The sequence below is a fragment of the Tupaia chinensis genome, unplaced genomic scaffold, assembly GCF_000334495.1.
Source record: "Tupaia chinensis unplaced genomic scaffold, TupChi_1.0 Scaffold000198_1, whole genome shotgun sequence".
Classification (NCBI taxonomy): domain Eukaryota; kingdom Metazoa; phylum Chordata; class Mammalia; order Scandentia; family Tupaiidae; genus Tupaia; species Tupaia belangeri.
Genome location: NW_006159673.1, coordinates 711,318 through 726,114, shown reverse-complemented (window position 1 = coordinate 726,114; position 14,797 = coordinate 711,318). Strand labels below are relative to the sequence as shown.

Genomic DNA, 14,797 nt, shown 5'->3' with positions numbered 1-14,797 from the left:
ACTTTGTGCTTCTTCCCCCCCAGCCTGGCACACCTTCCTCTTCTCATAGAGTATGAGTTGTAAATATTCTAGTCAAAACTATGCCAAGTAAACATTCGAGGAAGCATCTTACTCATCTTAATATGGGAACATGTTCTACCTCTTACTTGTTCATAGTGGGTCATTTGTAAACTCCAGGAGTAACTGACAGATTTGTGGAGAAAGAAGCTATGCTGAGAGTACAATATGTTTTTATGGCTACTTCAAGCTGAGGATTTCAAGACAGAATATAAAAAATGAGTAAGTGCAGACTATGTCAAAAACCAAGTCTTCGGCAAATTTTAATTTGGTTTTGACCAGAGTAGCAATGGATACTTTGGGGCAGTGGTCCCCTTTTTGGCACCAGGGACTAATTTCATGCAAGACAATTTTTCCACAGACCAGCAGGGGTGGTAGTGGAGGGGTATGGTTTCAGGATGATTACATTTATTGTGCACTTTATTTCTATTATTATTACATTGCAATGTATAATGAAATAATTATACAACTTTCATAATGCAGTATTTGTAGCCACTCCCCAGTGCTAGCATCACTGCCTCAGCTCCACCCCAGATCGTCAGGTATTAGATTCTCATAAGGAGGGCACAACCTATGAGCATCAGTGCCACTGCTGATCTGACAGAAGTCAGAGCTCAGCAGTAATGTGGGTGATGGGGAGTGGCTGTAAATACAGATGAAGCTACTTTTGCTCACCTGACACTCACCTCCTCCTGTGAGGCCTGGTTGCTAACAGGTCACAGACTCATGGTGGGAACCCCTGCTTTGGGAGATAGACAAATAGATATCTTAGACCTATGATATTTCTGGTTTTTTTTTTCAATTATTTATTACTTCCCTGGGAGAGAGAGAGAGAGAGAGAGAGAGAGAGATGTGTAACAGAGTCGTAGACCACAATCCAGCACCAGCCTCAGCCAGCCTGCATCATGGGCATGCTTATGTGGACCTGGTATGAAGAGGGAGGGCTTGGGACATGAACCTTAACCTTTCATGTGGGTCCCACCTTTTGGAGCATTGTGTTACCACTGAGTCACTGTGCCTGCCTCTGGTTCTTTCTTCATAGAAATAAAGAATAAAAATAAGCTCATCTGTTTAAAGGAACTGAGTATGGATGGTTGAACGAAAGGATATGCCAGAGAGTGACAGACTACTTCAGATCTTTATGCTCTTTGTTTTTGTCTCTGTCAATAAGGAGTCAGCACTAGAACATTCCAGCAGTTGTCTAGACTCAGCATAAACCTCCTGTCAAGGTAACGGCCAGGCCTTCCATAGCGGGGGCAGAACTCCTGGCCCACCATCGATTCCATCACACGTCTCCTCTGTCCAGTACCATCCAGCTCTTCGGGTTAACGCTGTTGTGCCTGCATCTTGGTGTAACTCCCAGGCTTCGGTTTTATTTCCTGCCTTTGAAAGTTCTTTTGACGTCAGAGAAATTACTTGCTGTAAATTTGTTGAGTCTCTTGTCCCTTGATTTTTGTTCTCAGCATGGAAAATAGCTTGAAAATCTCAGCTTTTGTCCAAGATAAAAATGAGCTTTGTGAGGAAATGTGTAGAATTGCTTCAAGTGAAGGTTAATTGGAAATAAGTCATCATCTATTAAAAGTACTGCATAATTTATTTTGCATGTGAAATTTGTTAAAGGCATATGCCTTAATCCTCTTCAGTTCTGTTGTCTATTTCCAAGTTTCCAACGCACACTGTAACTGAAGGGCCTGAAGCACGATGCCTTACAGCAAGGACTTGGCTATGACACGGGGCTGAGACACCTCAGGGTTGTCCTCGAGCTGCCTGTCAGTGCTTAGATTAGTGCCCCACTTCCGGCAGACTCTCCCTTCCTGGGCGCCCATACCAGCCTCTTATTTGGCTTTCTTCCCTCAGATCTGTCTTCCTTTAAAACGTCTTCACACTTAATCTAGAATTAACTTCTTTTTCCATTTCTTTTTTAAAATTTGCTATGGAGTGCATGCACTTCCTGAAGGGAGGAGAGAGAGAAAGAAAGAGAGAGAGAGAGATTGAAAAATCGCTGTCCTCCCCAGAGAGAATGGCCACATCGCAATCCCTTCTCCATTCTACTCTCAGGATTTTAGGCCCCATGCACATACACTCTGTGGTTTTCAAGCCACCGGGTCTGGGACTTGAACTGCACAGTTGACCATATTGAACTCAGATGCCTTAGCCATCATGCTACTCACTGGTTTTGGCATTAACCTCTCTCTTATTTTTTTTTTTAACAGAGATTTTTTGCTATAGGGCATATGGATCATGTGCGAGAGAGAGAGAGACAGAAAGCAAGAAATCACTCCCTCCCACCCCAGGGAGGATGGCCACGCCACAATTCCTTCTCCATTCTCCTCTTGGGATTTTAGGCATGCACGCTCACACGCACCTGGTGTGAGTTTTAAGCTGCTTAGTCTGGGACTCGAACTGCGATCGACTACATGGGAGTCCAGTGATGTAACCATTACATCATCTGCTGGTCCCTGGAATTAACTTCTTACAAGACAAAGAAAGCATGTCTGCTCCAGGAGAAACAAATGTGGTAATGAAGAATCTAGAAAAATACAAACCTCTATTCAAATCTTGGGTCTGCAATTTACTAGCTATGGCTTATACATAATTTTTTTCACCTCTTGGTTTTTGAATTTGTCATCAGTAAGATGAGACTGAGTGTGCTTATCTTAAAGAGTCTTAGTATGTAACAAACAAGAAATACGTGTGTCTAGCACAGTGGCTGGCCCATAGTAGATATTCAAAAAATAGATTTGTTTTGTTTTTGCTCTTTTATGTAAAATTTCAGTTTGTCTGCAAATGAATGGATAAAGAATATACGGCATATATATACACAAAATATATATTCGACCATGAAAAAAGGCAATTTGTGTAAGTCTAGAGGAAATTACACCGAGTGAAATAAACCAGGCCTGAGAAGACAAATACACAGGATCACCCCACTAGTGGAAGGGAACAGATTTGATTCTATAGAAGTGGAGAGTGGAACGGTGGATACCAGAGTCTGGGAAAGGGAGAGGAGAGGGGAAGACAGAGGGAACTCGCTAACAAATACAAAATCTCAGCTAGAAAGAGGAGCGAGTTCTCGAGCACTAAAACACAGGAGAGTAACTACAGTTCATAATTCAATTTACATTTCAAAGGAGCCAGAAGAAATCATTTCAGGAGTAATGATAAATATTATAGACAATGAATATATTTATTGACTTAATTTGAACATTACACATTCTATGCATGGAATGAAAAGTCACACTGTTCCCATCATCATGTACAACTACAAAAACAAACAAACCTAGCTCATTGTAAAAGAGTAAGAATTAAGGAAGCAAGTCAGGCTATGAAGGAGAGACACTGCATGTCTCCACTTAACATACACCGACTGTCTGCACTCTATGGTAGAGACTGAAAGACTGGAGGACATAAAAGCATTAAAAATTGTAATGGACACTAGAGACAAATGGAAAGAGAGTGTGGGAGGGGAAGAGCATAGGAAATTTGGGGGGGAAATGGAGAGGTGAGGCACTCGTGGGACACAGATAAGGTTTATTATCTGTTGACGAGGATGTGTATAGTATTCTCAACTGGGCTGGACTGAGGTGTATATCATGCTGGGTAAAGTCTCTTCACAACTCTAAATGAGGTATAGTGATTTAATGTATGAATAATAATTTAAAAATTAATTAAAAAAGAAGAGTAAAGACAAAGTGAATCACTAATAAATTTAGTGTGGTAATCGACACACAATTAGCATTCACAAGTAAAAGCCATTATTATTATTTTTAGAAGTTTTATTTGTTTCTTTTGTGAAAGATACAGTTAGAAAGGAGACACACGTGCGTGCACGCACATGCACACACACACACACAGATAGCTCCTCCGACAGAGTGCAGATGCCACAATCCACCCCCAGGCCCAGTGATCACCTTCCCATGGGCAGACGTGTGTCTGGTGAACTCATGGAAGTCTCTGGACGCGAACCTGAAGTCCTCCCATGTGGGCAGACTCACATAGAGAGCACCATCCTCACTACTGTGCTATCGTCTATCCCTGAAATTACTATCTTTTTTTTAATTATTACTATCTTTTTAGATAATTTTATGTCCATTCCAGTGCTGTGTACTAAGTAGTTTCTTAATTAACATGTGTGGGTTGGACAATTCATTGGAGTGTCACAGTGGTTAATAATAAGTAGCATTTTTTTTTAGCTTTACTATGCGTGTATGTACTTATTAAAATAAGTTCAGGAAAAAAAAGAAGAAGAATTAAATATGCAATTTTCTTTTTTCTTAGGTTTTTGCCACAAGGCATGTGTATTCACTTGAGAGAGACAGAGAGAAGAAAAGTGTGAAATCACCCCCCAGGGTGGATGGCCATGCTGCAATCCCTTCTCCTCCCTTCTCTCAGGATTTTGTGTCCAAAATATGACTACGTGGCTTTCAAGACCCCAGGTCTGGGACTCAAACTGTGGTTGACTATGTGAGAGTCCAGCCTTAACCACCACACTACCTGCTGGTTCCCTAAATTTGTGTATTTTCCCAAAAATCAAAGAAGAGAAGAGAAGAGAAGAGAAAGAAGAGAAAGAAGAGAAAGAAGTGGGGAGGGGAAGGGAGATGAAGAAGAGAAGAGAAGAGAAAAGAGAAGAGAAGAGAAGAGAAGAGAAGAGATAAAAGAAAACGAACGGAAAGGAAAGGAATAGAACGGAACAGAAAGGAAAGGAAAGGAAAGGAAAGAAAGGAAAAGAAAAGATAAAGATAAACTTTAGCAGCTCTGTAGCACTTAAAAAAAAAAACACATAGAATACTCTCCTGGAGACCTAGACCATATCTTCTCTCCAAATCGACTCTACACATTTTAGCTTTCCTTCTTACATCTTCTCTCCATTTCCTGGCTCTTTCACAGCCTAGCTCCTGTACCTGGAAGGTTCTCACCTCCTCTGGGTTCTATTTATTTTTCAAGGTCACCTTAATTATTCATTCCCTGGGAGGAAAAAAAAAAAGGATAAAATCAGCTAGTTAATAATATGAGAAAGACATATCAATATAGAACAAGGACAAACTTTTTTTTTTTTTCTGAATGACAAATTCAGTTTCTGTTATAAATTACTGTTACTAGTATAACTATTTTTTTGCTACGAAACCTTAGAGATAAAGGAATTTTTAAAGATGTCTTACAGTTTCATTTGAGAAGTGAGGAGGCTGGTTTTTCTTTGGGATGACATAAAGAGTGTTCATCTGGAATGTCCCTTAAGTAGTTGAAGTTGTCATACTTAGCTGGGTAAATCCTAGGGAGGGGCAATCTCTTAGGTGTTCGACAGGAGACAGAGGGAGGAAGACAAGAACACTAAACTCAGTGTAACTGACACAGCCAACACCGTTTTCTAAATTAAAACATTTGCTTACGATGTACCGGTTCTTCTTATTTAAATAAATCGGGTCCCTAATCCTACAAATGTGACTTCTATTTTACACATCAAGTCTGCTCATGACAATATTCCAGGTCATAGCAGGGTCCCCATGAGTGTATACATTTGATTCTTTCAGACCCAGCCCCAAATTCCCAGCCTCACCTATCATTGATTTAGGGGAGTTTTAAAGTAAATTTATGTAGACAACTCTAAATCATAGCAAAATCCTTTTCGACTTAAAATTTCATTTTCAGGAGGTAAAATAAAATTGTGGCAATTCAGGCGTTCAAGTTATAAGTGAGATATAAGATAATAGACGCATCTGAGATGCTCCTTCAGTTATCTCTCCTCTCTTCTCGTCTCTGCTCTGCTTTTTCCTCTCCTACCCCTCTTCCCTTCTCCTTGTCTCTATTTTCCTTTTGGTCATGCTTTTCATTTTGAGGTAAATGAGCCAATGAGAAGTAAAGACCCAAGCAAGTATTGATGGCCTAGAAACAGCCATAGAAGCCTTGATATTTTGTCACTGTCTTATTTGTAGGCACGGAGTATTATAAAAAATTTTCCGTTGGGATAATACTTTTTTAACTTTTAAGATAGTGTTCTTAACAAGAAGAATGGAACTCTTTCTGTAATGAGTTGATCATTTCTGTTATATAGATATGGTTTCATCCAGGTCTTTCACAACTCTATATTTCAACAGCGATTTACATGTATGGCATTTTAAATCAAGGGTTTTTTTTTTCCTATTTTTTTTTTCTCTTGGAGATATTGGTGGTATTTTTAAATTTCCAACAATAAATTGTCCATGCTTTCTACTAGTATAATGGAGTCCATGTTTGCAGACAGAAACAAAGAAACTTGTACTGTAGTTTATCTCACACGGGCTGAAAGGGTAAATGTGTACATTTCCTTAGACGTCATGGAGTATATCACTACCCCCATCCCACTCCATCTTTTTTTTAGTTGTTTTTAATTTTTTTAAATTTTTTTTTAATTTTTTGTCATAGAGCACATGTGGTCACCCTTGAGAGACAGAGACAGACAGAGGGACATTGAGAAATAACCACCGGGGGGGGGGGGGGGGAGGCCACATCGCTATCTGTTCTCCTCCATTCTCCTCTAGGGAGTTTGGGCTCACACGCACATACACCTGGCTTGAGTTTCGAGCCACCGGGTCTGGGACTGGAGCCGTAGTCCACCATGAGGACATTGAGTGACTTCACCACCATCAGCTGGTCTCACTTCTCCCATTTTTACCTTCATAGATTTTTTAGCTTTCTGGAATAGGCATATTAGAAATCATGTAAAATAAGTCTGAGACAAGTCAATTTAAAAAACTCGTGAATGAGCTTTGTAAAACGTGTCTTGTTCAATGTCACTGTTCCAGTACCTCAGTGGAATGTGACCTACGGCCTGAAACTCTCAGACTGAGTGGCCGACCACATTTCTTAGACAGTAGATAGCACTAGCGCGAACCACATTTCTGTGGAGGTCTTACGAAACAGTCACACCATAAGGAAACATGCTCATAAAAAGAAAACGATCTTTCCAAGTACATCATCTCAGATCTATGCAGTCAGGCTGATTTTTGTTTACTTCACATGAAGGGGTGTCACCGATGCCTGTTTGATGATCTGCCCCCAGACTGGATGCTCTTTAACACAACTCTTCAGGAGGACGAAGACCAGTGATGCTCACCTTGTGCCCAGCGTGTGTGTTGGACAGTGTGGCCACTCACTCCTCATAGTCTTATGAGCCTGGACTCTGTTTCGTGTGACAAGAGTACTAAAAATAGAAGTACAGTGTCCATGTTTATATGAACTGAAGTTCACCTCCTCTAGACATTGAAAACGACTGCATGGAAGTACAAGGGGATGGAAAGTCTTTATGGAAAAGTTACTCTAGCTGAGCCTTAAAGAACTGGTAGGACTTTGAAAAGGAAGGGGGTATGAGAGGACATTTTGGTTGAGAGTAGAGAGTGAGCAAGTTACTGATCATGAAGACCAGGGTTTAAGAAAAGGTGACTAAGCCAATGCAGGGTCAGTGCAGGAAGAATGCTCAAGGGCAGACTGGGAGGGTTCTGGATTTCAGGAGGAGACTCTGAACTTCATTTCTCTCTCTTTCTTCTTCTTCTTCTTCTTTTTTTTTTTTTTTTTTTTTTTTTTTTTTTTTTTTTTTTGAGGTTTTTACTATAGGGCACATGCACTTGCCAGAAAAGTCAGAAAGTGAGAAATCACCCCCCAGGGGGATGGCCACACCACAATCCTTTCTCCTCCATTCTCCTCTCGGGATCTTGGGCATGTATGCACATGTGCCTGGAGTGAGTTTAAGCCACCAGGTTCGGAACTCGAACCATGGTGGGCTACATGAGAGTCCAGTGACATAGCCATTACGCCAATTGCTGGTCCATGAGCTTTATTTCTTGTCACAGGAGTGCAGAATGATGTGGCCACATCCGCGTTTCAGAAGATGATGTGTATGGCCGCGGGGAGGATGGCTTAAAGAAAAGTTGGGACAAGGGAGAGCATATCAGATGGCTGGGCGAGCAACCAGAGCCTGTACTGTGGAGGGTATAATCGATATGAGCAAGCAACATGGCGGCCATAGACACCGATGCAGAAGGAGGGACAAGCTTCAGTGACAGAATGAATAGGGGGAGAGAGATACCTGACCATGACAGTGATCAGACTTCCTTCCCAGATTTCTCTTTGGCATGACCTGCTAAAGCATGGAGAAAGCACAAGGTAGAGCCCATTCGAACTCTCCCCCATGGAGACCCAAGAATCACGCTTTTTGCACCTGACCTACATATTGCCCCTTACCAGAGCTGTGTGTCTAATGGCCAGGGCCAGCTCTTAGTGAGAAAGCCTTGGTATTACAGCATGTGGAGATGACTGGTGAGCGAAAACACCATGGAAACATGGATTGCATGTGCATGAGAAGAGACAGCCATGCAGGCTGTTCAGGAACATGCACCATAATGATTAGTTTTCTACTGTTTTTAGAGGAGTCTTGTTTTTCTATTCAAGTGACACTAAACTCAGCGATTTAGGGATGCCAGTGGGTGGCAGTGTTGCATAGTGGAAAGAACACAGCTCGTGGGTTCAGAAGATGTGTGGGCAATCCCTGGCAGTGGGACTGACCATTCATTCTTGATTTCCCAACCCTGGATTACTAGATTTCCTTCAGAATCACATGGAGTTTCCTTTTAAACATAGATTCCTACACCCAGATGTAGGAGTTTGTGTGTGTGTGTGTGTGTGTGTGTGTGTGTGTGTGTGTTTTACCAATCTAGATAACTTTGAGTGAGTTAAATTTAGGAACTAAGTGACTTAATCTTTTTGAGTCACAGCTTTCATAGTATCACTATAGATGAGAAATGCATCGAGGTGGGTTTCATAAGCTTTAAATCAAAATAAAATATGCATTCTTAATTAGATTACTTTTTTTGATTCTATTACTTCTTGAAACAACTTTTTAAAAGATCTTATCAATTTCTCATAGATTTAAAGCTAGGCGACATGAGATCATATTATTGGGTCGTTGGAAAAGCCATGATGTGTTTTTTTCTTTTTCTACACAAAAATGCATCATCACTTTTCCAACAATCCAATATATTTAATTTTTACACTTTGTGACTAAAAGAAGAAATTAATAAATACAGTCTAATCTGGGGGCCAGCAGGTGGTGAGTGATTGTATAGGTTGATTTTAGTTTAATTCCCAGACCCAGCAGCTCAAAGCTCATGTGTATCTGTGCCCAAAATCTTGAAGTGACCGGGAACATGTGCGTGCGTGCCTAAGATCCCAAGAGGAGAATGGAGGAGAAGGGATTGCGGCGTGGCCATCCCCCCTGGGGGGGGGTGATTTCTCGCTTTCTATCTGTCTTCTCATGCAGCAGCAAAAACCTCTAAAAAAAATCAATACAATTTAATATATAAATTACAGTATTAATTGGATAATAGTTTCAAATGTTGAAAAGATAGAAAATAGAAGACCCTTGGTTGAATTTTTTTTTAAATGTGAACAGTTTTTAAAAGTAGCAAGGAAATGTAAGCAGAAATTACTTCTATATATTTTAATACAAAATATATTTATTATTGACTCTGGTAAATTTATGAATATATTCTAACCTCCTAATTTGAAAAGCAATAGCTTAAGTTAGATACACTGTTGTCATCTCTTACAAGACAAAAAAGATCAAACAAAACAACACCGAAAACCTGTACGTCAACAGTAACAATGGCGATTGTGAAATAGACTTTTTAAATAGTCAGTTCAAGTTGCAGAGGTCTCAGCAGCTCAATCTATTATAAAACCACGGGGCATAAATCCCAGTTGAACTTGAAGCCTATGGCCTGTTGCGATTTATTCACAGTTTCTGTGCATCTGGAGTTCCCCAGCCCTCCCAGTTCTGAGGGGTTTTCTAACACAGAGGTGGCCTTTATTTTCTGACAGTACCACCGGCCTGCCTTTCTCCTACACTGTCTCAGTTCTCATCTTGCTGTGAGTCTTGAACTCCACACCTGGATAAATTCCACGTGCCCATTCCAAGTCATTTGTTCTTCCTCTGCGTGTGTCAGGCCACCCTAAAAGGCCAGGGTGTTCTCCCAGGGAGCCGTGCTGGAACATTCTTCCTGTGATTGATAGTCTCTTCACTCTCCTGAGCCAGGGACTGTCACTTTAGGCTGCTAGGCTGAAGGTCGTTCAGGAGATTTAAGTAAATATCTGATTTGAGGAACCTGGGATAAGAGTCCTTTTCCATAAGAGTGTATATAATTTTCTGAGCTTCATCAAAGCACGTAGGGGTGGGTGCTTTAACTTTCTTAGCTGTAGATTCTCGTGTGCGGAAGTCTATATTGATCTATAGAAAAAGAAAATCACATTAGTTAATGCACATTTCTCATTTATTGAAGATTTCATGATGTTATTATGTGTTTGGAAGCATCTCAAAAAAACAACTTAAGACCTTCACTTAAGCCAGTTCAAAGAGCTCCTGAATACCTTTTCTAAACCAGCCCTGCCCTAGATGTAGAAAAGATGAAAAGAATATCACAAAAACGTCTGTTCCAAGTTTCCTCAGAGTCTGGATGGGAGATGTAAAAACAGGCAGACGTGAAAACTCTAAATACCCACATAGGTGATACCGAAATCAGAAACAGTAATGTGGGCACTGAACATTTACTGGAGGAAAAGTTTCTTTGAGCAGCTATTTTTTGCTTTAATCAAAAATATTTATCTGCAAGGTGGCACTCCTGCCCGCCGGAAATACTTAGCCGCTGCAATTGCACGTGGTACACTAATCTGCATTTTATTTTCATTCGAGATGAGGGAGCTCATTAAAGCTGGTCTGTAAGAACTCATACTCCTTCCCTCACAGTCATCGTACCGGCTAGAGCTGCAGAATCAATATCTTCATTCTACCGTGTTGTAATCTTCACAAATCTAGACTCTGTTCATTGCATCAAACTATATGGCTATACCTGTGTATATACAAGTCAAAACGTTTTGCACTGAAATAAACTTGTACTGTAATTCTGTTTTCCATTTGAAGCATATTCATATAGGTAATATAAAGCCTAACCTTTTCTGCCTAATGTGAAGTAGCTGGGGAAATGATATGTTGATTATTAACATGACGTTAATGCTCATTGCACTGAGCTATATAAATATACTTGCATATATAGACGTAGACTCATGACACCTGAAAGGATTTCACCTTGTTAAGGACGCTGAGTGTTCTTTATGTATCTAAGCTCCTTTCCACATAAATTGACAAGGATGTGCTCGCTCAATACTCACTTGCTTAGCAGCATCTGAATGCACAAATGCTTTGTATATCTTCTCTGCTTTGCAATGCAAATGATCAGAGTCCGTTTTTTTATAGTCTTCACAGGCCAGCCAGAACTCAATGTTCTCCTCACTGAACTCGGACTTTAGGAAGCTTCCAAAGACATCTAGACCAGCTAGAAAGAAAGACAGGGAGGAGATCATTAATTCACTGGAGCCGATAAATGGTGAACTTGAAGGAGAAATCTGTAAGAAAAATACTATTGCATTCTCTTTGCACAAAGGTCAGAGGTGGCTGGTGTTGAAACAGCTGCGTCATGGTTTGAAGAGATGGGAAAGCCTTAGAGACGCCTCTGTTTACAAAGACGATTCTGGGGCCAAATTCACGTGCAGTCTTATAGCTGTACACTCATGGCTAACTGTGCTTTGCTTCCATCTGCTATTTGAATTAAAATGATCTCAGGCCAGCTGGTGGTGTGGTGGTTAAGGCAGCTGGATCCCACATGGCCAGTGGCACCGCTTGAGTCCTGGACCCAATGGTTTGAAAAACGTGATAGGCGTGTGTGCATGTGTGACCAAAACCCCAAGAGGACAATGGAGGAGAAGGGATGACAGTGTGGCCATCCCCTTTGGAGAGTGATTTCTTACTTTCCTTCTCTCTGTCTCTCTCCGGAGAGCACATGCACCCTATGGCAAAAATCTTAAAACAAACAAACAAACAAACAAAAAAAGCTGCTATACTAATTGTGAAACAATCTTTGTCCTGATAAACACCAGCTCTTAGCCAGCATATGGTGTTTCAGGGAAGCAAGCATTGACAAAGGGCATTGACCTGTTAATAATTAACAGATGTATTGGGTCATCGAAAATGTCATGGTGCAGTTTTGCATAGAAAAATATGTCATGACTTTTCCAGTGACCCAGTAATTTCCCCAGCTAACTCATATTAGTCAGGAAAGGTCAGGCTTATATATTACCTATACGAAAGAATTTCAAAAAGTTCATGGAAAATGCAATTAAGTGACTATTTTGATGCAAAAAATTTTGAAATCTATACGTAGTTTTTTCATAGTATGCATTTTCCACAGACTTTTAGCACCCCATCTGCTAGTGTTACAAAGGCCATTTTATATGCTGCTCTCTGTTTGGCTGACTCAAAAACTGAGTCAGATAATAAGGTGGGTGCATTAGTTGAGCTGTTCAATCCCTAAGCAAGGCTCCTTAGGGTGCTGGTTAGGAAAGAGGATAAGCTCACCCTCTAGATTGAGACCACTGACCATGGCAGGGGTAGCAGGTTGATTTCATTCTTTCCCTTCTCTCCTTTGAAAATCAAGACTGTGTTTGAATTTTTTCATCTTCCCTAGGACACAGCCAGATCATGTTGCACGAATGCAATCATGTTCTTTGCGTGTGTCATCTGCCTTCAAGGTGATAAAAGGCAGTCTTCGTTTTTTTGAATAGTTGGTGCCTCTAAAATGCCAGCCATGCAAAGGCGGGATAAATGAGTTAGTGACTATGTGAATGTTGAGATAGTTACTGAATGAAGGAATGCATCGTCTGCATGCAGCTGCGTGGAAATGCATCCCACACACAGCGTCAGGACAGCGGTTCTCACGGTGAGATACTGGGCTTTCAGAAACGTTCAGCCTCAGGACCCCAGAGTGATTTTAATTTGGTTCCTGTAATGAACCGTGAAAATATCTGATTGTCTTCTCAGATCTGTCTCAAAGTCAGAAGCAGAACTGAGTGCAAAGCCAACGTCATGTGAGGATGAGGCAGGCTATCGGTGACCTCGGAACGACTAGCACACAGGGCATCCAGTTTTTCACACACCACCCGCCAGAATACTCCACTTGAACAACAGCCTTGCCATCTATCATGCTTCTGAGAGGAACCCAGAAATATTCTGCAGTTAATCCATACTTACTTTGGCTAGCAAGAAGTTTTTCCAGAGATTGAGACCACTGCATTACTTCGTCAGCAGAAAGTCTGCAGAGACAATAAATTACACATCAGTTATATAAACTAGTAACATAGTTTTATGCACAATAAAATGAAATAAAAGTGGCTGCTTCATTTTAATAATGGATTATAGTATGATTATAGTCTAAAAAATCTGACTAGGGAATTTGAAAAAATATAGATAAATAAAATCTAATGGTACAAAAATTTGAAGGGAGTGAATTTTTATGTACAGATGTTTGTATTTAATTGACATAGGTTTTACTACATATTGTTTTATTTAGCAGGTCACTAAAAGAAATAAAGTCCATTATGCACGAGGGTAGAGCGCCTCGCAGTAGCTGCTCTGGTGAATGGCGGCGGAGAATTCGCATACGTACATGTCTTTGGACTTGGCAGACCTCATTCCCGACTCCAGATGGGGGATCATAGACCTCAGGTACGCTTTCACGTCCATGCCACTACAAAAGACACCAAAATAAATATTTAAACTTCTCCAGTACAAGACATTTTATTTGTAGAGAGCAAAGAGAATTAAGTTCTCCAAGTCATAGGGTACCAATAAAAACAGTGGATACAGCATTGTGCTCTATTAAGATAAAATTCCTTTTTAGAAACCAAAGTCCAGCCAAAAACTCCACCTACTTTAATCCCATAACATGACTTATTTCAAAAACAACCGAATATTGCTTCTAACTCACAAGAGATCATCGCTCTGGGCCGAACTAAATGCTCACATTCTCTCCCACTCATTCTCAGTCCCTCTGTCCCTGAAAGTAGATTAAGTGAGACACTAAAAGAACTTACAACGTCTTTGGCCTCCTTTTTGGTGTTTTGTCGTCTAGAAGTGAGTGTCCAGCCCCTTTTAGCTCCTTTGGGTGAGCAGAGAAGAACACTCCTGGCATTTTGTCTACCCTGGGCATGGAGGAGGCTGCTGCTGGCATGGCCCTCTCGCGGCAAATGTCCCTGAGCCAGCGTCTGCTGCTTTATATAGTGAAGGCAGACAGGCACTTGCTGTTCAAAGGAGTCTGTTTATCAAGTGATGTTACCACAGACTCTGGAAGTTCCCTCTTTCTTGGTGTGGTGTGACGTGTAATTTGAAAAAAAACAGCCTATAGTGATGTCTTGTGGTTGAAACTTAACCAAATGAGAGCAGGTCACTTGATTAGAAAGAAAGAAAGAAAATTAAACACGCAGAGCCATACACACAGGCCCCAAGTCTGAAGCGTTAGCAACATCCGTTGTTGGTTCTAGGGGTGCTTGCTGCTTCTGAGACAGAATGCCTAGAAGCAGCGATTTCTTAGACATTGCGCTATGTCTCCAGCTACTGGAACGATGCTATTCCAATAGCAGGCTTCATCTGGGGCCTGGACTGTGCCACACGGAAACTGCGTGCAAGAGTCGCATCTCCCTCCGTGATTTGAATAGTCCCTGCCGTAAAATTCATCTGAGCACAGTATTTTCAGTCTTTTTGTTTTTTTCAGGGAAAGTTAAAGCAAACAAACCCTTCCTGTTCGGTTATTTCTTTATTTCTGGTAGGGAGGAGGGCTCGGAGAGGCGACCTTTACTTGTTCCTACTCTGACTCTCCTCCCCTCT

At 41.0% G+C, this 14,797-nt stretch overlaps 1 protein-coding gene across 2 annotated transcripts; it reads right to left on the bottom strand.

Annotated features, from left to right (window-relative positions):
• Nucleotides 1-9,522: 9,522 nt before the first annotated feature.
• Nucleotides 9,523-14,205, bottom strand: RGS1 (regulator of G protein signaling 1). 2 transcript variants are annotated; one of them, XM_006147029.3, is made up of 5 exons: nt 14,008-14,200; nt 13,581-13,661; nt 13,166-13,227; nt 11,251-11,414; nt 9,523-10,312 (listed from the first exon to the last, which is right to left on the bottom strand). In XM_006147029.3, the coding sequence occupies exons 1-5, from the start codon at nt 14,142-14,144 to the stop codon at nt 10,127-10,129; spliced, it is 630 nt and encodes a 209-aa protein (XP_006147091.1). In that variant the 5' UTR covers nt 14,145-14,200; the 3' UTR covers nt 9,523-10,126. The 2 variants fall into 2 exon arrangements, with proteins under 2 accessions (XP_006147091.1, XP_027627055.1); XM_027771254.1 differs by lacking the exon at nt 13,581-13,661 and having other exon boundaries at nt 14,008-14,205.
• Between the last annotated feature and the right edge of the window lie 592 nt (nt 14,206-14,797).

Excerpts from the sequence above, each read along its gene's own strand:
- RGS1 (XM_006147029.3), bottom strand. The coding sequence starts at position 14,144 with ATGCCAGCAGCAGCCTCCTCCATGCCCAGGGTAGACAAAATGCCAGGA. Across the intron at positions 13,662-14,007 it reads AAAAGGAGGCCAAAGACGTT|TGGCATGGACGTGAAAGCGT; the intron begins GTAAGTTCTTTT and ends TGTCTTTTGTAG. Across the intron at positions 11,415-13,165 it reads AAAACTTCTTGCTAGCCAAA|CTGGTCTAGATGTCTTTGGA; the intron begins GTAAGTATGGAT and ends CTTTCTTTCTAG.